This window comes from Pholcus phalangioides, unplaced genomic scaffold, assembly GCF_987345545.1.
Source record: "Pholcus phalangioides strain wild (caught in Gottingen) unplaced genomic scaffold, Ppha-v1.0 ptg000015l_1, whole genome shotgun sequence".
Lineage (NCBI taxonomy): Eukaryota > Metazoa > Arthropoda > Arachnida > Araneae > Pholcidae > Pholcus > Pholcus phalangioides.
The window spans coordinates 85,615,619-85,640,783 of NW_028301608.1; the positions used below are offsets into that span (position 1 = coordinate 85,615,619).

The 25,165-nt window shown below is 35.6% G+C and overlaps 1 protein-coding gene across 2 annotated transcripts in view; it reads right to left on the reverse strand.

Annotated features, from left to right (window-relative positions):
• Positions 1–25,165, reverse strand: part of LOC149076910 (putative RNA-binding protein 19) — a 47,282-nt gene that overhangs the window by 5,901 nt on the left and 16,216 nt on the right. For both annotated transcript variants that reach the window (XM_089244627.1, XM_089244628.1), the window contains exons 18-26: positions 24,084–24,180; positions 23,528–23,839; positions 22,398–22,466; positions 21,554–21,709; positions 20,683–20,746; positions 20,303–20,438; positions 19,033–19,149; positions 18,826–18,931; positions 14,872–14,998 (exon numbers count right to left, since the gene is read on the reverse strand). In XM_089244627.1, coding sequence (XP_089100753.1) covers positions 14,872–14,998; positions 18,826–18,931; positions 19,033–19,149; positions 20,303–20,438; positions 20,683–20,746; positions 21,554–21,709; positions 22,398–22,466; positions 23,528–23,839; positions 24,084–24,180 — 1,184 coding nt within the window. The remainder of the gene's footprint in view (positions 1–14,871; positions 14,999–18,825; positions 18,932–19,032; positions 19,150–20,302; positions 20,439–20,682; positions 20,747–21,553; positions 21,710–22,397; positions 22,467–23,527; positions 23,840–24,083; positions 24,181–25,165) is intronic.

A 25,165-nucleotide genomic window follows, 5' to 3' on the forward strand; every position in this document is an offset into this window, starting at 1 on the left:
AAAAAAAAAATGCCTAGATGTTACCATCAGATTTAATCTACGTTAGCAAACGTTGTAATGCAAATCTCAAGAGAGGTTCATATTTTTCATTCTTTTTTGGTATGATACAAATTCTGGCAGAAAAAATGACATGTTAAAAAAATATGTATTACGCATTTTTAACGATATGATTATTCTCTGCATTGGATACGGGTGTACTGCGATGTAATTCACTCTGGTTTTTCAATTTCGAGAAAGCTAGTCTCTCTCTTTCTGAATAAGTTTCCAGCGAAAACCTTATCGAAGATCCTTTCTCTCCTCGAATGAACAAATAAACTGTAAATGCCTTGTTAATTAAGTAAGTTGAGCTTGAATAAAAGCAAAAGCACATCACTAAATCCCCATTTAATAAATCTGTTGTTTTCATTAAAAGAAAATGAAGTTTTTTTCACAAAAAAAAGCCCCCACGATGGCAATAATGCATTTCCAAGTACCATTTCCACCGTTTGTAGTTCCGAACCCACAAAAATGAAAACTGAAGGTTTAATATTTCATTCAACTCTCAAAAGCGAATCCGCAGCAGGAGGAAAGGGCGACAGAAGCTGTAGAAACCAGTAGTAGCAGTTTATCAATCGAACATTGCGTATCAATCATCCAGCACAAGAGTCCAGCCCTCCTCATCTCTAAATCGAAGAAGAGGTAGGCAGGGGAAAGAGGCCTTCAGGAAGGACGGAATGAGTGATTATTTCGCGGTTGGGAGCCAGCCTTGTTTCCCAAAGAACGAACACAAACCTGAAGCACAAAAAAAAAGACCTACCTATCCACTACTGCCTCAATACCCACCACTGATGTGTCCCCCCCCCCACTTCCAACTACAAAATGTTATTCGTTCCCCACACCACCACCAACCACTTCTATACCTTTCACTTTGGCATTGGGTCACCCCGCACGACATCAGATTGGTAGCACTTTCATACCTGAAGAGAGACGAAAGGAAAAAAAAAATGATAAAATCACTTCGAAAGGTGCAATGCAACCGGGAGGAGGGATCCAAGTCTTACCAATCCGCTTCAGCGGAAGACACCATCACTCAATGCCCGTGTAATAAGCACAGAAATTAAAAAAAAAAAAAAGGTCCAAACCATTGCAAAGAGGTTTCCTTCAGTCAGGTCGGAAACAGTTTCGGCTCATTGAGTTTTCGAAGCACGTTCGCTTCACGGCAGGACCTCATTGGACGCCAGAAAAACATTTTCCTCTACCTCACCTGCATTACGTGAATGCCCGTATATAAAAGTCCCCATTTTTCTTTCTATATTTATATGATATTTTCTTCGCTTCCAAAAAAATTATCTTGAACACTGGTGGCGATGGTAGAGGAAAGAGGGAGGCTTCCAGATCATTCCATCCAATCTCTATCATGAGGCAGATGGCAAGACGCATTCCTCGACCCACCTTCCACACCACCAGCAGAAACCTGCTCCAACAGCCAGCCGCCGGGAATGTCCCGAAGCATTAGGAACTACTGGTGTTCCACTGTAATCTTTGAAATTCGCAATGCCGTGGCCATAACTTTGGCTGCGATTTTCGGAGGCACCGCCTACCCGACCCGCCTTTTCATATTTATTCTATATGAGTGTGTCGCCACTACCAGAAATGGCTTCTATATCATGCACTCGTGGACTGCGTGAATAGCCTTTTATTTCCCCCCCCCTCCCAATATGTATTATATAATGACCAGCGGGGTCTTTAAAGGGATATTGTTGCTATTGTTACAGGAATTATCGCGATGCGGGAATCAATAGCGTACGCTGACCTAACACCTCTTTCGTGATGGATGAAAAATCCCCGTCAGCAGCATCGGTGAAGCTGTACTAGCAAATCTGGTAGTTCAATGCACAGAATGCAGTACAAACAGGAATCTCAAGAAACAAATTTACTGCAGAAAAAAACCTGCATTTACACATTTTTTTAATCGTAGGATAAGACGTTAAGCCGACCTGTACATGTACGGCCCGGAGGCCTTAAGATAAGAGGGGCTTCAGAAAAATAAGTAGTTGTATTTTTCGATAATTTACCAGGTGGGACCTCTGTGAAAATCACTTGGCCCGGGGGCCCATAATGCTCTTAAGACGGCCCTGACCATGTAACAAAACAGCTTTGTCGATTGAGAAGAAACAATTGAGAGAGAAAGAATTCACTAACCATACATAAAGTGTATGGATAATATATCCATGTTAAGCATGATAATCTGAGGATAATATATCCACGTTAAGCTTTAGTCATTTTTCATTATTCTTTTGCAATTACCAAAATTGGCTAAAGTTGAAGAATACCTCAGAATGTTGTGAAAAGATATCCAAGGTATGAGAAATATATATATATTTGAAAGAGCCTACATTTTTGTCATATTGAAAACAGTTATGAAAATATAGCCTCACGAGTTTCAGTACGTGTTTGGAGCGCGCCTAAGCTTCCTTAATTTTAACAAACCAACTGATTATTTTTTTGCAAAATGCTTTTTAATAAAAAGAAATAATGGATAATAAAGAAATAATAAACATTTCAAATTAAAAAGGGCAGTAAAAACACTTAAGGAAAATTTTGTTCTGATTCTGACACGGATAGAAACAGGAAAAGAAGAAACTTCGTTATATGAATTCTGTGTATGAAAAAAACGTTGATATATTCAATACAGTCACTGTCCAATAACATATTAATTTTTTTTAAAAATCACCAACTTGTTCCAAAAAAAATCGATAATACAGGCTGACCATAGTACGAAGCCAAATTACAAGTGCAATAGAATAAGCGCAAAAAAGCTCAACATGCAGTAATGTGCAGCTTTATGTACATGCTTAAATGTACAAAATATAAGCATCCTATTGAAAAACTGCAATGTGCGAAAATTAAAATAACACAAAGGAATTAATAAAAAAAAATTTTCTCACATACTTCCAGAAAAAAAAAAATCTGAAATTCGAACCAGCACTATGACATTGAAGATGTCTTCACCAAAGACAAATTACTAGGAATCCGAGATGTGAAAAAAAGAAATTGAGGAACAATAGAATCGGAAAACAAAACTTAAAGCATAAGTAATAAAAATGTACAAAATACAAGCATCCTACACCGCGTGCTGTACACAATACGGAGAAATAAAAAGTTAATCCTAAGACCACAACAGAGTAGGCCCACTGTCAGACACTATCATGGACACATTGATATCAAATTATTTTCTGAAATACTGTACACTGTATTTTCTGAAAAGAAATTACTTATTACTAAAACAGCCCTTTGTGCCAGCGTTTCTCGAAGTGTGCATCGCGGCGAGCTAGAGATATTGATTTGTACCTATTTAAGCTTTGAACCGGTTCTTTTATAAGTGAAAATATCTACTGAAATATTCAGGAGAACCTTAAATTGAGCAAAGGAGCCACGGGTGACAAAATTTTGAGAGTTCACTGCTTCACGTAGTAAGTAGACTATGGGAGAACAAATTTTCAGCTATATTTCACCCACGATTATTTTTACAGGTCGTGTGAAGGCTGAATAACTACTTTTCTAACACCAAATACAATCGACGTAACGACTCCCCTTTTTCAGTCGAAAATGAATGTTTTTTCGGGTGGTCGTTATACCGAAAGGAAAACATATGTGATAGTGGTTATAAAAAAGCAATTTAAGACTTATCAAACAAGTCGTTGTAACGGAATGGTCACTATAACGTGAGGTCGTTATAACGAGCGTCGACTGCATGGATAAAGGCTCTTGTACTATCAATATACACAGGAATCTACTCTTTTCAAAGATATAGAGATATATATGTTTAAATTGGTACAAAGGCTTTTTCATGAACACTAATCAATACATTCCTAGCTAACCACAATCTTCTTCATATACTCACCACTTCACATCTTATATTGCATTTTACAATAACTAATTAACATTTTAATAACTAAACTAAATAACTAAATATTTATTTAGTTTATAGGCCGGACTTCGTTCACCTCTGCCGTGGAAAAGATCCCGAGGTTCATACATACTTTTTCCGAATAAACTCACGGAAAGATGATTTCTCTCTACCAAAGCTCTACTTAGTACTGAAAAACTGCAATGTGCGAAAATTAAAATAACAAAGGAATTAATAAATTTTTTCTTTTCTCACATATTTATTGCCAGAAAAAAATTCTGAAATTCGAACCAGCACTATGACATCGAAGATGTCTTCACCAAAGACAAATTGCTAAGGATCCGAGAGGTGAAAGAATGACACAATATAGGCTTTCTCCTTGAGGAACTTTAACAAGCCTTTTCAGAGGCATGTACAAGAGATAAGGAAAAATATGTATGACGAGTGGCAACCGGAAGGATACTATCCCTCCCCTTAATCTCCAATTTTGCATTCTTGTTGTCTCTGATGAGCAAAATCAACAGTTTTGGGAAACATTTTGGTTCCCTCCCTCCATCTCAGGGAAACCAATTTGTTTGGAATGAATTCGCGGAAAACTAAAACAACTCATATTTGAGGGGGATGATAGATTAGCAGCTGCGCAAAAACATATATAAAAGGAAAAAGGCATGTCTGCATCTCCTGTATGCAGATCTCGAACAGCTAACTTAATGCATCAACTTGACGTTGCAGGTGCTAACGAGGACGAATGCATCCGAATCGTGATTTTATAAGGGAATCGTAAATACGGATCATGCTCACAGGATTGTTAGAATGAATTCACGCGAATCTGCACAGCATGCGCCGTAAGGTCAGATATATTTATGGAGAAAAAATTGTAACGATCACAATTCGGCCAATATGAAAGAAGAAACAATTCACGATAAATTCATTTTTAATGACATAAAATTTCGTTCAAGTTTCTTTTAAGAAAACAAAAAAATATTATATACATTTTTATTGCTTTTTATCTAAAAAGAAACTATTTTTCAACGCATGGTTAAGCTAAAAATTTTCTTGGACATCATGTTTTATTAGAGTCACTTGAGGTTAATGTGGTATACCTAAACTACGTATACGTCTTCAATCATTTTCACGCTGTCAAATCAGAAGTCTATTATGCAGTCGGAGACAGACTGGACCCGACCCGTCCCGTCACGTCAGAATAAGCCGTGGATGTAAGCTTGGTGAGACGTTACAAACCGTCTTGCCTGAAGGCAGATTCACTCTTTCATTATAGCCACAAGACTGAATGAAACACCTGACTGTAATGAGGCGAAAGTTGCTCAACACAGCTCAACTCAAGCTGCTAGAATACATAATGAAAAGTCTCAGCGTATTGAAAGTAAGACAGATTCACGGGGTGCTTGATTCTTCAGTGAGCTTTCACCAATGAGATTCGATTTTCACGAAGAAAAGAAAGTCAGAAAATAATGCGCTGCTGAACTTCGAAAATCTGCTGAGATTTTTTACATTCTCTTCTTCTTTTTATGAAGTACTAACGGACTACGAGGATTTTTCAACTTATTTCGAATACCACTGGAATTGCGATAGCCCGGCAGTAAAGTTATAGCTTAGTCTTCGAAATCAAATCCACGAGTCTCACAAATCCAATCATAACAGTGATCATTAAAACTCCAATACAGGCTGACAGACAAATTGTTAAAAATAGTTGAGATTTTCATTAATTTGTACCTTATTTCAATCAGTGAGTTAACATTTGCCGAGCCGGTCTCGGCAAATGTTAATTTTTTTTAATCAGAGAGCAGTACCTTCAACGCAAACAGACTTACATAGCATGAAAATGGGCGCGGTAGCTCAGGTAGATAAGAGACTCGCCAAAAGTACAAAAGACTGTCCTGATGCGGAAATACAACAAAAACTGAAGTTTCCTGACGCGGAGTTGGAACAAAAAAAAACGACCACATGACCAAAGAAAAAAGTTGCTACAGCAGGGAGATCCACACCGAGGGGTTAGCGTACCAACCTCTCGGTGAGTACAAAAAAAAATAAATGTCCAACACTCGTTCGAAATCAGCATAAAATTGTTGGTGACGGTCTAATTAGTCCTCGAGTACAGAAAACGAATGCGGTGCGACAAACATGATCAATAATCAACACATAACATATGGTGCTGTCCGCGCCATCCAGTGGTGGACGTTGTCGCCACAAACTATGAAAATTAAGGCATTCGTTATTTTCACTTCCAAATATTGAAGACAGATCGCAACACCAGTATAACCAAAAACAAGCACAATTCATCACAACATAAATACGTTAAGGCCACGCGTACACACACAGCACGTTTCTGCACACGTACCAATTCGTTAAAATTCACCAAATATGTTTACGAGGTGCATGTAAAGTTAAGTAGTCCCATTTGAATACACAGTAACCCCCCCCCCCCCACTTAACAGGCACCCTTCTTTTATCCAAATAATATTTTCCCTTTGTATAATAAAATTATGAATTTCAAACCCCCCTGATTAACGGTCACCCATCTTTTACGGACGAATTTTTATTTGTCCCGCCGGGGAGAGAGGTTTCACTGCAAATCCTTAATTTTTGGGAAAAAGCCACGCCACACCACCATAAGCACTACACCAGCGAAAGATTGCTTAGTAAAATCTGAAACTGGTCCAAACCGCAGTGAATACGAAAAATTGCCTAAACAATCTGATGAAATATAGATGGAGACTATTATCGTTCCCCTTGTGCCAGAAACATGAATGTACAAATTTTTGGGGAAACAAAGACTTCGGGAAATGAAGTTTCAATGTTTGCCCTATCCATGTTACACTTGGATGTTATTTTCCTAAACTTTTTTGTAACATTGCTTCAATAGGGGATACACATTCGTGTTTCTAGTAAAACTTAGGTAACAAAATAAGGGATCCAACCAGCTGATAAACCAAAAATGTGAAAATTTGCACATTTATGCTTCTGGTATGAGTGGGGGGGGGGGGGGAGGATGTTTTTGCACGTGATAATGGTTGGTATTCACGAGCATGCAGTTAAAAATTACGAATGGCTATTGTAAGTAAAAAGACGGAGCATGTCAAATATCCTATATCTCTGTGGGGGAAACGTAAAAATTTAATTCATGTACCCCAAGAGAATTTTATGGAGCTGGGGCGCTGATAAAACGATGGAATAAGTGCACAAATATTGATGGAGACTGTGTTGAGAAATAAAAATAGTTTTGAAGTGATTAGCACTGTAAGTTAATTTTTAATTATCTTTTGTGACTTACTCAATTATTCTCCTACGTAGACTCTCCTAACATAAAAATTTTGGTTGAGAAATTAGGAAATAGGCGTGAAGGCTGCATTGACACAAACAGCCTTTTTTTTTAAATGGAACTCTTATACAAGTAAACACTGTGGTCAATCTTCCAAAAAAATTTTAAAAGAATACAGAAATTAAACATTTTTGTTCTATATTTTCGTATATATTCATATGGTTCTGAATTCAATACAGTAGGTCTATACATATTTCCTTTCCACGATGAGTTTTCAAATAAGACGTCCAAAAAGTTTCTCAAAACTATCACGCTTTTCCCACCTCACTTAAACAACATTTTTCCGCATCATCACTCATACTTTGCTATTACAAGAGGAAAAAACAATTTAAAAAGAGTCAAAAATTCCACAAACATATTTCTAGCACTCGTCAAAATAAAACAAATGAACGCAGGTTTCGAGAAACGCTAACGAGGATAAATATTTACGCTCTCAGCAAAGAGGAAGAAAAACCAAAGATCCACGTGTTCATCATCCTCCTCCTCCTCCTCCTCCACGGTTGCAGCCTCAACATAGAATTTGTCATCCTTTAGCGCGCAAAAATTTGACGTGAAGCGAAATTCTCCTCGAAAGAATTCAGGAAACAACACGAGTTTTTCCATAAAACACGACGTAGATCCAGACACACACAAGAACACGTTTTCCTGTGTTTTCCATGAAGAAACTCTCAAGCTAGAACGAAACCAAACAAGTGCAAAAGAAAAACAAAGATATATATGTGCTCATCGAGTAGCGTAGGAGGAACATTTTTCACTCAATGAAGACAAGACTCTGAACACGGCGATGATGGATGAGCGAACGTCAAGAAAGTTGAGAAGAGTATCAAGGAGGAAAACTCCCAGGAAAAAAAAATGTTTTTCTTTTCTTTCGTTCTTTTTTTTGTTTTTGAGGCAAAAGTTCGAATCATAGTTTCAAGTAAGAAAAGTTGAAAACGCTGAAATTCAAAACAAACATTTGAACAGCTTCTATTTTTCATGTAAATAGCTAATGACACTGTGTACTAAAGCTAGATACTTGGCTGAAATTGCGAAAGGAATTTTCATCCTTGAATTCGACAATACGCATTAATACCCTTGACTAGTCGAGCTCGAGAACGCACGTAACTAATCGCGTGATACCATAATTCCACAATTATTTTTAGCTTGAAACATTTGTAACCAATAACGCAATGTGACAGTACAGCTTCTAGATATTTAAAAAATATAGACAGGCAATCCATATGTAGGCATATGCAGGATTTTCTCCGGGGGGAGGGGTAAAATTCTTTTCCTTCTGAAGGGGGGGGGGGGAGTTCACGTTTTTTCCTGCAAAATAACACTATAATCTTGCATCGGGGAGGGGGGTTATAATCTCAAACACCCCCCCCCCTCCCTCTTGCGTACGCCAATGCAGGCATCCTTCGCTTTACGCGATTAATTGGTCATACAAAATCATCACCTCTGAAGTGATGATTTTGTGGGAACACTTAACATCGGTAAGATGGGGATTGGGATTTTGTTCAGAGAAAGATAAAAAATAAAATAAACCAACTTTTTCCAGCAGCAAAATAATTTTTTTGATGAGAGAGAATTGAACTCAAACTTTTAAATAAAAAATCTCGTAAATTAAAGCTATTATGGATGAACTTAATGAATAATTTTTACTTCTGTCTTCTCAGTAGGTACTTCCGATCAATTCTGGTGTGTGTAGATGTTTTCTTTCCTGAAGATCCTGGTATGACAACTGGTTGATAACTTTTTTTTATGAAATGGTCGAGATTCAGGTGGCAAGCTGCATTCTTCGTCTCTATGAAAACTTCAATGCCAACAGAATTGCCAGAGGATTCTAAATATCCCTCGCAAATACATAAATTCTACTTTCATTAGAATCTTTTTCCTTAATTAAAATTCTGATAGCATTGTCAATGTTATTAAAAGATACTGATTAGTGAGATCTGGTGAATTGGATTTGAGCGCTTGCCCCACATCTGTCTCATCTAAATCATAAAATCCAACGGATTTTGTCATTTTAACAACATCATATCTTCAAGATTCATCGAAAGACTGGTTATTTGTGGAGATGAAGATTACAAGGAAGAAAATTCATCACTGCCCCCACGGGGACTCGAACCCAGGTCTCTCGCTTGCCGGACGAGTGCTCTACCATCTAAGCTATGGAAGCAGATAGAATATTTCAACCTCGGAGCGTATATATATGTTGAAAGGCACCGTAGATGGACGGCGTCAACAATCAACTAATAGCTCTATATGCATCATATCTTCAATTTGCATGCCCATTTCCAGGACGAGCATCAAAACTCCAGGACAAATTTCGCAGGTAACGACACGATGCTAAAATAAAATTTTCGAAATCGTGTAAAGTGAGACCGCGCAAAGCGAGAAATACCTATAGTAGCACAGCCATCTACAGCCAAAATAAGCTAGCTCCTATAACTGTTGCTATAGGTGGTGTTGATAGTAGTCTCTCAGTATATATGAATATAGAACTGGGGGGAAAACGAGCAACAGAATATCGGCGTACACATGAATCTAGTCAAACTTTTTGCAATTTCTTGAACATTTGTTTTTGTTTGACAAATTTTAATGTTAATGTAATTCGAGAGCTTATGTATTGATTCATATTATGACTTTTGGAATGGGTGGTTTTAACAAATCGAATGGAAATTTACGGTAATTTTTACCGCATTTTCCTGAGCAACAAGAAAAAAAACATATCACCATTTTTTCGAAGTTTAATAGAACCCTCTTTCGGACCTCTGGTGTCCACGGAAGACATGCAAACCAAACACACTCCCACGTTAATATTCAGAAGAATCTCTAAAGTGCAGGGGGGTGCGCGATTCGTCCCCAAAACACTTTGAAAAAATTCCTTTGTATCTTTCAGACCGTGCACGCACAAATGCGAGTGTTGCTTTCTCTCGCTTCAAATATACATACTTTTTTACATTTCCGGGAAAACAGCCCTGATTTCAAAGACTGTGTTGGTGTTATTGTTGAAATTGGGGCTGAACTCTCTAAGGTAAAAAAAATAATAGTTTTTCTCTGTAGCGAGAAAAAGTATTAAAAAACAACACTCAGGTTTGTTAACTCCAAGCCTGAAAGGGTTATCGATGATTATAAACGCGAAATGTGAAATATTGATACTATAATGACATTCTCCATGTTAAGGAAAAACATTGCTGTAGATATCGCAGCATCATCACCACGCACTACTAAAAGTGTGCAGCTGTAGGTGTCTCTTCCGAATCAGCGTTGTTAGTAGGCCTACGGTATTACCAGAAAATGAAATTGTGAGCATTTAACGGCCGTAAATAGTTATGACTAACTACTGAGTTAAAAAAATTCAGTTAGGTATACACATATATGAGTTAACCACACTATACTTTTGTGTTTTCACAGAAAGTGGCAACTTCATTAACGCTTTCGGGGGGGGAGAGCGGTGCAAAATACCAATGTCGCTGTATTTCCTCAGAAGAACAAAAACTGGGGAGGCAATGGGCAATTTCAAACAAGATTTTTAAAAAAAATCGTTGCGGTATCGTATTTACCGAGTATCGTTGTAGCGAGGTTTCATTTTATCTAGAAATTGTTAATTTGAAAAAAAAATCTCTTGTGCCCTTTTTTCCCTGCAAAACTATACCTATATAGCTTCCTGAAACAAAATATAAATGCAAAAAAAATCTTTTGTAAGATTCTTTTTTTATAAGCGTATTAAATCTAAGTATTGATACTGGAAAAAAAAAATCATATTGGGCTATATGACAGTTTCAGACATAACAAATGATCGGAGGCTGTCTCAAGAGAAAAAAAATAAAAATAAAATAGTGTGCATGTTTCCCCCCCTTTCTGTTTCCTTCAAGAAATCGCCTTCAGCATTGTTTCTATCTCCGCCCCTTTGCCTTCAATCACTTCACATGCCGCTCCTACGCTTTTTTTTTTTTCACTATTGCTCTGTCTCTAAAAAAACTAATATCAACTTTTATGGGCGGGAAAAAAATTAAAATAAAAAATTTGGAATGGCTCCTGTTGCATTGCTTCTGACATGGGTGCGGCCATTTGACTGTACTATCCGTGCAGCTGTTCTTTTGGAAAAATTTAATATATTTTTTAATACTATGTATGGCTTTATCACATTCCTTGTCCTCCTCAAGGGATAAAAAAACTTGATTTATAATGATACAACGAACAAGACAAGCCTTAAGGTTAAGATGCCGATGATATATGAATTTGAAAGATGCATTTTCAATGAGCTTTAGCACCTAAGGGGTTTTTTTTTTTTTCATTGTGGAAAAGATTGGAGTTTTCAGAAAGCTTGTCTCATATGAAGCAGTGCTCATTTAAAGAGCACCCTTTTCATTTCAGTTTTTTCTACTTGAGCGAAATAAATTAACTTTTCTAAATAATTGCCGAATGATACGAATCTCAAAGAAAAGGAAATCGAATAGCCTAGCTTTAATGAAATTTCGAACTATTCACTTGATATTCTATTGTCAATTTTGAACTTAAAAATATTCTATCTTGAATAGGCTTGAAAAGAAAACAAAAAATATCAATAAAAATTAAAAAAAAATATTTTAATATTTAAGACAACGGAAAAGTATAACGTATTTCTTTTAACAATTATCATAAAATTACTGTATCAGTAATTATGGCATTGGCAATATATGTTCAAAAAACATTTTTGATCATTTGTATAATTATTTTTTTTTAAATTAGTCTTTTATCAGAATCTTTACAACTCTTTTCTCTCTCTCAATCTGTTCTCATGGATTGTATCCCAATATTCAATATTTTAGAAAAATAAAAGTGTCAGAAATTTTAATGAGTAACTAAAAAAAATGAAGCTAATTTTTTAAAATCCGTTTCAATAATCTTTGGAAAATTTGAAATTATATAATCAATTTCAAATTAATCAAATATTCACGTTAAGGCAACAATTGCGCAGAAAGCTATTAAGATTTTTTCCGCCAAATTTTTAATAGCGCCGCCTCATAACACGGATATGCAGAGCACATTACGCCCTCACGGAATCACTACGATCAACAACAACGCAAAAACACGTGCACCTGCACAAAAAAAAAAAATACAAACACCACATCGTATGCCTTGTAACAGTATGACCAGTGCACCCAGCCTACTACGATAATAGATCCTATAACAAACTGGCGCAATATTACGAAAAAAGTCTGTAAACACAAAGAAACACGCCCCTCTTCAGCTCATCTATAAGCTAATTTCTTGAACGGGGTTCCCTTCAAAAAGTACCACCACCAAAGAATGCGGATGAGCGAAAAAAAAAAAACCTCAGTGTAAACCGCGTTCAACTTAAAGCACTCCCACCAAACTGCTACACCCACAACAACAACGAGTATACATTCAGTATTTGTTATAACTGATCACCCACAAATTCTGAAGAGAAGGTGTGCTAAGAAAAAAAAAAGTTGAGCGAAACATACTCTTGCTTGGCACCCAAAACTTTTACTTGCTCGAGATCCACCGCCAGTCTATAATACAATTTTCGCAACGCGAGTGCATATCATGCAGTGTTACACAAGAAAAATTGAGGAAAAAAATTCTTCTGAGAGCAATTTCAACAACGTATCACAAAACCCAGTGTACTCAAAAGAACCTTCACTACCCCGCACACAACACACATAACCCATAAACAAGCTACACGCAACGTTGTTTAAAAGAGACATAAATCACATGCTGACTACTTATATACACCCACTTACTTTTTTTTCCTCCCTCAAAATGTAACAAGAAAGTATAAGTTGGCAGAAAACTATGCATCACGAGTAAAAGAGTTTCCGTCATACTTTTCTACAGAAGTTTTACACTTCGCCAAAGCTGTCTTGTGAGAGACCGCAACCGACGCGTTCCCAGTCTCCTAAATGTAATGAAGAAACGATGAAGAAAACCTCGTCCCATCTCCTCCGCACACTCGCTATGTCAGATTTGCCGTAATCCGATAAATGACCGAAATAGGTAGAAGAGTTTCGGTCGGCGAAGCACAAAGACTAGCTATTGTCACTAATATGTCACATACTTCAAAAAAAATCGAAATACTTCATACTTCAGTTTAAGACACACCCACACATGGAATTAGTTCGTTCTGAATTAGCTCATTATTTCAACGAAAAGGGTGAAGTATTGCTACCTGGCCGTGGAGCGGTTAACATCCTAGTCTTCGGCTGTGCAAGTCTGGGTTCGAATCCCAGTTCAGGAATGAATGTGTACAGTATGCTAACACAACAATTTTTCTAGATAGATCACACAGATCTCTTGAAAAAACATAAAAGATTCAGCGCATTCCTTGCAATGTTGCGTCGCAACAATCTTGATGGCGATCCATATGTAAATTCGATCACCGACCCTAATTATCTTATTAAGGTTCTTTAGGCATTCTAAGTATAGCTAGTTGGTAAAAATATCGATGCTTTTTAAAAATAATAATAATTAAAATACTACAAGAAACTCAAAGAAATGAAATTTTTTTCAAAAAAAGTCTGTAGAAAAAATAATTTCCATATTATTGCGAGTATCTCCCGTAGCTCTGTAGTTGAGAGCGGCCGTCCTAGAAACTATGGGCAATCCGTAGCAGTTGGCAACTCTAATCCCGCTTATGTATAACCATTGGCGTACGCAAGGGGGGGGGGGGGGGGGTTAGAACCTCAAGCCAAGATTATAGTGTTATTTTTCAAGAAAAAACGTAACTCCCCACCCTCAGAAGGAAAAGAATTTCGACCCCCCCCCCCTCGAGAAAGTTCTGCGTATGTCTGTGTATAACGATTTTACTTCGAACGTTTTCCCGCTTAATACGACATGTTTCACGGTCCCAACTTTTACTGATACTCCCACTTACAACAGTTTTGATAACGGTATTTTTAAGTGGGATACACTGTAATTAAAAAAAAAAAAAATCTATACTTTTTAAATGTTTTTCCAAGTTTAATTTTTTTTTCATTGACAGAATTTTTCTGACTTTCATCAAATATTTGCATGTTTCCCTGACCTTTGCCAAATACTTTATATTTTCCATAATTCGAGTCGCTGGGAACCCTTAGAGTTTATGTTCGATTTTTAATGAACTGTAGGTGAAACAAGCGAATTTTCCTCAAACGAAAAAAAAAAAGATGTTCGTTGACATTTTTCCACCTACAAATTTTTCTGGATCATAATAAACATTAAAGAACACGAAAAATACCATTAGCATACTTTCACAACGATAAAAAATGCATTATTTAAAAAAAGAATTGTAGAGTTGGAAACTGTAACCCTTGGAATAACATGGGAATATAATTTAAATTCACCAGAGTTGTATGCAAACAATTTCTATCTGAAGTGAAAGATACCTGTGAGCATTCGTTTGATGACCTATACTTTAGATCAGTGATTCCCAACGTGGGCGTTAACGCCCCCTTGGAGGCGATGGAATGTTCCAGGGAGGCGGTAGAAGCTACGGGTATAACATAGGATCCTATGGGTTTGATTACGTTGGGGGGGGGGGGGGCGATGGGACAAAAAAAGTTGGGAAACTATGCTTTAGATTATCAATGGACAATATTATTTAAATACCCAAATACTGTATTTCACAAATCAGTCCACCGATTCGAATAATAATAATTTGCTCGTTTCTTACCAACATAGAACTCTCGGGCGGTCTTCTTTCTGAGTTCGGCCACGTCATCCATTTCCGGGTTCGCCCACTCAAGTACCAAACGCCTTCCAAGCAAGTGAGTGCTGTGACATAGGGTGTTGAATGCCCTCTGTAAAATTCCGAAATTAACATACATTAAAATGGCAAAAGCTATACAAATTAAATCCAAAAAACAGCATGTACACAAATACCCCAGCTTATTAGATGGTGGGGGGGGGGGGAACAACAAAGCGTGTAAGTACTTTTTCCCCATTTAGTAACAATTTCAAGAAAACGTATAATCAAACTTTATTATTTACAATACAGATAATCAAATATTGCATGTGATCAGTCAACTTGATCACTGGCTAGAGAATTACGTTGGAGGGACTTTCGCATGGCTGTGCTCATGCACTTGAATCCTCTGATATCTTTCTGCTTAGTCTGGAATGATGTATGACATTTATTCATTCACCTGACTTCTAGTCATATTGTTAAAAAAATCCCACTCCTACTAACATCGCGACACGCGCGCACAAACCTATGATCAACTTCCAGAAACTTTTTATTTCAGTCATTACAATAAAAAAAGTCTGTCAACATAACGATTTTAAAAAACGTTACTTTTAAAATAACTTTTTTGTTGAAATTCTTAAGACTGATAAGTCTTTAAAAAAGTTTTATATTTGAAAATTTTAAACGTTGAATGCATCGTATGGTTGATAAGCTACAATCAACCGATAACTAATATTATTCGCATTCAATTAACATGAGAGAAAAATAACAACTGCTTTCTTGCGCTCTAGTCCGTAAAAATTAATGGCAAATTTCGAATTACGAAATGAAAAATTCATGCACTAAAAATTGCTTCATTGATTATATAAATAGAAGAAAAAAAATCGAGTACATGTATCAATTACATCTTAAACCATCAATAGAGTTTTCCTCTCGATTCGAATATTTTCGAAATGAAACAGTCTTCAAGCATCTCGTGAATAGCACATGAACTCTACTTAAGTACTCAGATATTTAATTTCATCTCTGGAATTTTTCCGTTCTAAAATGCAGGACGGGTTTCACCCGAATGAAGCAAATAAATAAGTAAAGTATGAGCGAGCAGCGATCCGGGACAAGAGGGGGAAAGGAGAAACAACGTTTAGAACGCTTTAAGCGCGACCTATAGCAAGTATCGTAGATACACGCTTCATTTTAGCACAGAAATTCAGAGAGAAGCAAAACGAAAAACAGACACGCGATTTCCTATTTCCTGCCTCGTTTCAAACAAGGACACAAATCGGGTCGTTCCACCTCCTGTTCGGCCGATTTGTTTCTGCCGTCGGAGTATCAATAATTCAGCTGTAATCCCGAACTCCTGATACTAACACTCAAAACCCGGACTTTTGTCTCCCCGTTTTCTCTTGTTTGCCACCGGATTGGGAAATTAAAAACTGGGAATTAACCTGGACGTGGAAGGGGGTGCGGATGGGAGTCCACAGTGACTTTAAAATAATCTCTTTTCAACGACCCGACTCCGAATCACCCCCCAACTACGACTACGAGTCTGTAATGCAATACCAAGGGTTTTGAAAACCTCCCTTGGGGCCTAAGTCCCCACCTATCTTCTCTTCACCACCGATCTTTTACTACATTACTGGAAAGAGTGATAAGTAGATGGCGTAAGTATCGACAGTAGTAGCGTCAAGAGAGAGGATGGAAGTTCGAGACGATGGGGTAGTTCGGAATTTTTAACTCTCTTTGCAATCATAGACCACGCAACCGGAAAAGATTGAAGATTGTTTTTCTTTCCCCTTTCCTTGGAGTATGGCGACCATTTTATGAATAATGTGTTTGGCTAATACAACGACCTAGAAATTCCCTGCTTTCAAGCAAAAGCGAATGAAGAACGCATACACACAACTCTTAAAAAATTTAACAACACGAAAAGTGGGTGCTTGAACTCAGTCATACCAACATCTCTATGACATGAGTAAACAACTTCCTCCTATAGCGTGACTCGGTGGTTCTCAAACTCTTGGCTCACCTCACCTAAGAAATCATTTACCCACGTGTCGCTTATCCTTATTTACCTGCGACCCAGGAACCCGGGTCGCAGGACCGAATTAGACCGGGAACTACAATTTATTGCCGATTTTTCTGACAAGGACGAACCGGGTATTGAACTCGCGATACCTCTAAACATCCTTTGGTACTTTAGGCGAGTATCTCATCGACCGGGCTACCACGCCCCAAGAGCTTCAGTAATTTTTTTTCACTCCATCACTATTTTATGCACATCAGGGTATTGCTGGACAAGGGACTGAAGTTATAGTGATACCTCAGCTAACAAAGATTCTTTTGTGATTTTTCTGCCTCGGTTAACGAATGCAGATTCGGCCAACAAACATTTTCGTTGATATAGGTGCACACGCTAACATCAAACAGCCGCGTTGTGAGTTAAATTTTAGTGCTAATCATCATCAGAATTACTGTCACTCGAGGCCGATCAACTCATGTTCACCTCGGAGTCCTTTTCCAGTTGTACCTCCATTTCTCTTTCTGAAAGTTTTTGAACCATTTCATGCATCTTGAACCATCTCAATGTATATAGAAAATATATTAAAAAAAGGGGAGTATGTTTTCAGAGCCGCGTTCTTTCAGCCCGAGAAACAGCATCAAACTGAAGAATCTAGACATTCTAGGAGCTTATTTTTTCCATCTGCATGTATCACATAAATGAGATGACTAAATTACAAATGGATGAGGACACCTACGAACTCAACTGGGTTGTGCCAATACCAGCTTAAGCTACTAAAGCTAGTGTTGGTTGTGTATATAGTGTACACACAAAAGTGTAAAATATAAATATATTAGGTCTCTCATCTTCCTGTAAATTCTCATTTATCCAGTTTTGAAGCTGTTCATTTTAGCCCTCAATTAGTTTTTGCCCTTTTTATAGCGCTCTCTTGGTGTTCCAAAAAAAAACTTTTCTCAGTAAACTCTGGGAAATCATGTTTCAGATAACAAAAAGATTTTGGCTAACAAACAGGATTAAGGAACAAATCATTTTTGTTAGCCGAGGTATCACTGTATAAATTAACTCAAACACTTTAAATGCTGTTCTTCAACCCAGTTTCAGTCGAATCCCAATGACTATGATTATATCCTTCTCTATGATTTGAACACAAGCTTGCCAAGCTGCAGGTTGGTTAAGTGAATGCAGTGAGATTATTATACGATGAATTCCTTACTTCAAAATTCCAATAATTCTGATACATAAGTAACTATTAGTAAATAAAAAAATTGATACAGATTGCCAAATCTAATGAAAGTTTTGTCTAAAAAAAAATACTCCTGATTTATTTTTCATACATTTCATTTGGTTTGAAGCTGCAAAGAAGTTTTCAAAATATATTAGCAGAACTTTACAATATTAACCAGACTGATTAGCATGAAAAGACACAAACAACTAAAATACTACCATGTGTCATGGATAATTAATGGAACCATTGCTTGAAATTTCATTCAATTATGGAGGTATTTTGAATCATAAAAAATATGAAAAACCTTTATAAAATTATCTCCCCTATATGAAATTTAAATGATGCTTTCTTTTTGTGTTTATCTTCCTAACATTTACTTAACTAATATAAACTTAATTTTAATCTAACAAGAAATTCTAAATTCTACACTGAAAGAATCATATTCCTATGAATGAGATATTAATTGAGATATGAATGAATTCAGATATTAAAAAATAATCATAAAAACACAATCAGAATTAAAAGCAAAAACAACATTAATGCCTTATGTTCATTTTCATTTCAATAAAGTAGCATTACCATCAAATTTATACCTGAAGAGGAAAACAAATTTAAAACCAACATTACTTATCTCTTAACTAGTCAAATTTCATCAACTTTTGCTTTCAAGACAATAAAACAGAAAAAAATTGCACACCTTTGCATTACTTTTCGACACAAAATCCACAAATCCAAAGCCTCTATGGCTGCCTTCACCAGTTGCTTTCTTTGGAAGCCGCACAGACTTCAAGTTACCGAATTCTCTGGGAATAAAATTGTGTATGATTTAGAATAAATGAGCTCAACTATAAATTTTGAAAAATTCTAAAACTGATCAGACTTTCAACTGATACAGTACACTTACTTGAACAGATCTCTGACCTCTCTTTCTGTAACCTCAAATGGAATGTTTCTAACAAGAATTTTTGATGTTTTCTGCTCTTGCGCTTTGGCCATTTTTCTTGAGGTTTCTGGCTTAACTCTGAAACCAATTGAAAAACTGTTAACTTCAAAATATATGTGATAGGGCATCAGTATTAGGTTTTTGGCCTCAGAAACTATCTTAGTATTATAATTACTGAGTATAGAATATCTATTTAAATATTATAAATTTTGTGATCTGCCCAAAATATTTTATTTCATATAAAAATTCTCATACAATGTCTGTTAATACAATAATTAAACTAGTTCATTCTCACCTAAATATAGCTTAGGTTGGTTGTTTAAAATCCAGAGTTTTAAAGAGTATTCTCAATCAAAGCAGAGCTGACAGGACTTTATAATTAAAGCATTGTTTTGCACGTTCAGATACAGCTTCAATTGGAAAACCAACTATTACATTATATAAATGCTAGCAAATATACCACATCATAGTCAAACTTGGTTTTTCTTACTTTTGCATTAAGAATAAGCTACAGGAGTTTCCTAAGCATCATATACAATCAGAACACTGACAAACTAAAGGACATGTCAGTCCTACAACTTAGTATTCTGATTACTAGATATATCCTAATGTTATGCACAATAAGGGCAATGTTTTAAGTATCAGTGATTACCTAGGTAATTTAATAACTAAAATTAGCATTACATATATGGTGTAAAAAGAGTGTTTTAAACACTGATCTGTTATAAAAAGAGCACAGCAGATGTTTATATCTATACACATAAAGAAGTAGTTGAAGACATTTTGGAAGGTTAGAATCATTTTGAATTGAAGAATATCAAATAGTTCTATAGTTTTCCTTCAGCTTTTATGCTATGCTTTATTCAAATTGTATATTTTACCAGAAAAAATACATATATATTGTCCAAAATAATTCTGTAGGGAGTAGAAAATTATTTTACAATCATATTAAGTATTTATTCTTTGTTTAACATAGCCACTTAAAACATTACACACAATTAACATGTGTATTTCCAATGGGAATTTCATAAATGTAAAAGTAATATTTGAGGTTTCTGACAGACAGTTTTTTACATCAAAAACTGCCATGCGTTGAAAACCTGCCAACCCTGCTTTGTACATGTTTGCTTTTTTTTGCCTGCTGATAGTGATGCATTACTGACCACTACAAATTAATGAATGATCTATGCTTGTCTGTTCTTAAAAATTATCATTAAATATAATGTCTTACATGGTGGCTTTATTGGAGAACTTCAATTCAAGTTTATGGCCTTGAAGTTCTGAATGCTGCAGATCTTGTAAGGCCCTGGTTGCAGATGACTTTTGACGAAACTGAACAAAACCAAAACCCATGGAGAGCATATTTCCTTCAGAGGAAAAGAAAATTAATTTATGTATGATGATGTATTCACATAAATCTTTTGAATCATGTAATAAACAATCACAAACAGTTAGTTAGCAAGCATCATCTATATGCTTTTAGTTAAGGAAACTCAGTTCAGGAAACTTTTAGCCAATAACTTTCAAGAAAAGGCTTGAAAAATACTTTGAGCAATGTTTTACATAACTGGAAAAAAATTATCCCTGAAATTTTTCATAATGTTTACAAACCTGAATGAAGATCCTTCTTTTTTGATATAGACACAGCATATAACGGTCCATAATTTTTAAAATGCTATAAGAGAATGCAGGCGGGAATCAGAATACATTCACATACACAAATTTAAGACAAAATAGTGGATAGGAGAAAAACTAGTTGCCTTACAAGTAGAGGCAAAGAAATGTAGACATTTTAATATTCAATACCAACGCCTGCTGATCCAGACTAGGGCCATCTTTAAAGCATCATGACCCCTTCAGCCAAGTGAATTTTCGGAGGCCCTACCTAGCAAATTTTTGAAAATTCCAATCAGTTCTCATTTTTATAGAAGCCCCACCCCATTCTCTTGAGGCCCCTAGGCCATGCCTGGGTGAGCCTATGCGTTAAGATGGCACTGATCCAGACTGGGACTATGATGTATGCAAAATTTGCATCGTAATGATGATTCTTGGCAGATTTTGACTATTAAAGCAATCACTGACAATTTATATGGATGATTTCACATTAGATTTAAGAAATTAGCAATTCAATTAGCATGACAAGACGCTCTGATATCGTGGAGATTCAGTATGCCACTAGATAATTAACATGATTTTAATGATTCTTTACACATGTGTTAATGCTGCTAATGGATTGTCCTCTTACATAATTTTGACAATTTACTTATTATATTTGAATATTTCTTGAATTAAAGATGTTCCAGAGGTACCCATGTCTATAAGGGCAATGGTTACGTTATCACCGTAAGGCAATGTGGTCTAGGTGTCTCCTGGCTCAAAAATCAAATTGGTATTACCAAAATTTTTTACACAGTGCAAGGAAATAACATTGAGAATAATTTTTAGCAAAAAATGTGTCAAAATCAGAGATTTTTTTACTTACCCTCTCCATATCTTTTTCCGTTGTTTCAAAATTAAGATTTTTCACAAATAGGGTTGTTCCTACTTGAGGCACAGGTTCATCTTCATCAGCTGCAGCTTGTTCATCAATTTCAGTATTGTTAGAGGTTTCATTGGCTTCTTTTTCCTCACCAGTAGCCTCAAAAATGAAATTATATATATTCATGTAAATTTTCATGAAAATGTCAATAATATCTTGTGTTTTAATTTTTATTGTATGTCCATAATATCAATAGTGTTTTTTATGAATTAAAAATTTAAAAACTTTATGAATCCTTATATAAGAGTTTTCTCTTCTATTTTAAAATTTTAATGTGGAAACTATATATTAGACAAATAATTATGTTGAATACCATACAGAAATACTTGATCTCTAGCAGGGCAGTGCAGTGAAGGGGGAGGGGGGAATAGAGGGTGAGGTAAAGTAAAATAAACAATTAAAAAACTCTGCAAAGCCATTTTGATTCTTATTCATTAGTTTTATTAAAGCTTTATTCATTCTCCCGAGAATGACTTAAAAGCTCTAAACAGCACAGGTTGAGAACCACTGCTCTCTAGACTTTACTTATTTTTTTGAATTTGTGAATGCAGCTATTTCCAAATCAATCAATAAACTTTTTTTCCATAAATTGATGAACAAGAATGAGATATCAAAATAATCCAGGTACTATATCATTAAAATTAACTTCTTAACTAAAAACAAGGGGGGGGGGGGAATTGTTCACTGATCACTAATAATAATTTTAAATATGTGAACAGCTATTGAACAGGCTGCGCATTAATTTATTTCATTTTCAACAGATGAATAAGAAATTGCAGAAACTTACAGGTGGTGTTGCATCTTCTTTGAAAACATTCATAGGTGCCCATTCCAAATATAAGGGCACACTACCAAACTTGATTTGGAGCAACAACAACAAAAAAAGAAAAAAATAACAAAGAAATTACAAATAAAGCATTACACTAAACATTTTCCACATGATTTAACACAAAACCAACCTGATCTCATCATGTTTCAAACTGAAAAAGTTACAACATTCAACACAATAGACAAGTTTCTTGGAAGCAAAAAGATACAATAGTACTGACAGTCTATCTATAATATTTTTTGAACTTAATAAAAGCAAATAAAAATACAACGCCACAACAGGCAAAATGCCCAACGAGGTGGCTGAGAAAAAGATGCCCATAAAAATATGGATGTCATATATTTCCAAAAAAATATATAGCAACCCAATTCAAAATGCAATTAACAAAAATTATAATCAATATATACACATGATAAAATACTATACAATGCCCATAAAGAATACTTATGGTTGTCTTATTCAAGTGAAGTCAAAGTACACTGAATGAAACAAGCATGTCCAACAAGTAGTTTCAATCTAACACCTAACATAAGCATTTTGCTAATTTGATAATACTGTTCTGAGTAGATTTTGTCTTTTGTTACCAGGAGAAAGAGAGGGAAAGAGCTCAACTCATTTTTTCTTCTTCTGGATTTTGAGAGACAAGTTTGACACTCATCACCTATTATTTGTATCATGAAAAATGATCCAAAATCGGTTCCCCCCCCCCCCACTTAATGCAGCTTAAAAATAGTTTTTATAATGTGGCATAAAAAACTTAAAAACTTTGACATCATAAATGGTGTTAAAAAATGCATGCAAGAAAAAAAATTATCATAAAAACACTGATTATACATCACATAAGACTTATTTGTGTAAATAATAATGATAATTATATTTTCTAAATCCATGGGAAAAAAAGTAAAGAAAGCTTCATAATAATAATGAGAAATCACAATATAAATATTTCAACTTCAGCATTAAAACATTTCACTATTAACATACGCTAATTAAAAATTTATATGAGCAATGCAAAAAGCGAATCTATCATCATGATTCAAATGCCTTCCATGCAATAGTGTAAACAAGAGTACAAGAAACTCACTCACACGAGAATAACATAGTTTTCGAAATGCAGCTTTTGCTTCGACCGATTCCTGAAATTCTATCAGAGCTGTGACGCCTGATGGTGGAAGTACAACTCGAGATATTGTACCATATTTTGAAAATAGATCATGGATTTCAGTGGATGATGTCTTCGCAGGTAAGTTTTTAGCAATAATGACGGTCTTGCTACGTTCCGCAGCGGCTTGGCTGAAGGAATCTAACTGCACATTGTTTTTTACAAGAAACTCTCTTGTTTCCATGACCAGCTGCGTTTCACCAAGTGCCATTCGAACAGCTAAGCTCTCATCACCTTCCTAAAAAAATATAATATTTTTCAGTGAAATTGTAAAATTAGAAAAGGCATTGACTTGGTTTTTTTTTTTCATCGATCATTACAGCTAAATTAATTAATTACTATATTTATGCATATGCAAATGTGAAATGTTAGTATTGTGAACAAAGAACTTGGTTTCTCATGAACAATCTTTTGCATACTTACAAATATCAATGAAATAAATTATTGTGCAAATGTGAAACAAGTAGTATTTTAAAACTCACTTCATTTAATAAAGTAGATTTCTCAATGTTGTAGTGTTTGGATATTGCATCAGCTACTGCATTTAAACCAAGAAATAAGGTATTCCAGTTATACGAGCTGAAATTAAATAATGCCTTATTAATAAAAAGACAAGATTTATATATGATAATAAGATATTCAAAAAAAATCCACCAAAATACAATTATTCTTCAAATAACTAACACTTAAGCACAAAATGACCATGGTGTGACAAAAATAATCAAAATGATCAAATCAATAATTAAAACTGAAAATCCAGTTTATATCATTATCGATTTCACAATAGAACAGTTGCTGCAACTGTTCTAACCTTGAAGTTTGCTGCAACCCAGTTGCAGCAAACTTCAAGGATTGAAAATTTGGGTCTCCAATAACATTTAATGATACGACCAAATATTTTGGTCAGTGCATCTGAAGGTTTGCCTTAGCAGGGTTTGACTGTATTAACTGAAGGGTGCAGTAGCCCAGAGGTAGATAAGATACTCACCTACAGTACCAAAGGATGTTTATAGGTGTCGCGAGTTTCATACCTGGTTCATCCTTGTCAGAAACTTTCCTGACACAGAGATACAACAGGTATGGCATCATGACCACAGAAAAAAATTGCTACAGCAGGGAGTCCCACACTGAGGGTTTAGCACACCAACCTCTCGGTCAGTATAAAAGAGGCTGCTGTTCAGAATCAAAAATAAATTGTATGTCCCGGGCTAATGCCCTTGTGTGTAAAAAATGACCATTGTACGACAAAAATTATGAAATTAAATGATGATTGACTGGAACTAAATAGGGAGTCAGTATAAATCACCAATATAGCTCAGTTTGAAATAAGTAAATATGTTGATAATGTAATTCCAATTGAAACTACATGATTACTAGTAGAGCCATGGTATATTTCTAACAAGATTTTAATCTTACTATTTATTTATGAAGCAATATATGAAATACAGACAGTGGTGCCTCACAATTCATCCCAAATCCATTCATTGTTAAATTAATGTTAAGTTGCAAGATAATATTTTCCATATAAGCCTATCCGGCAATTTCATACATGTGCATCAAAGTG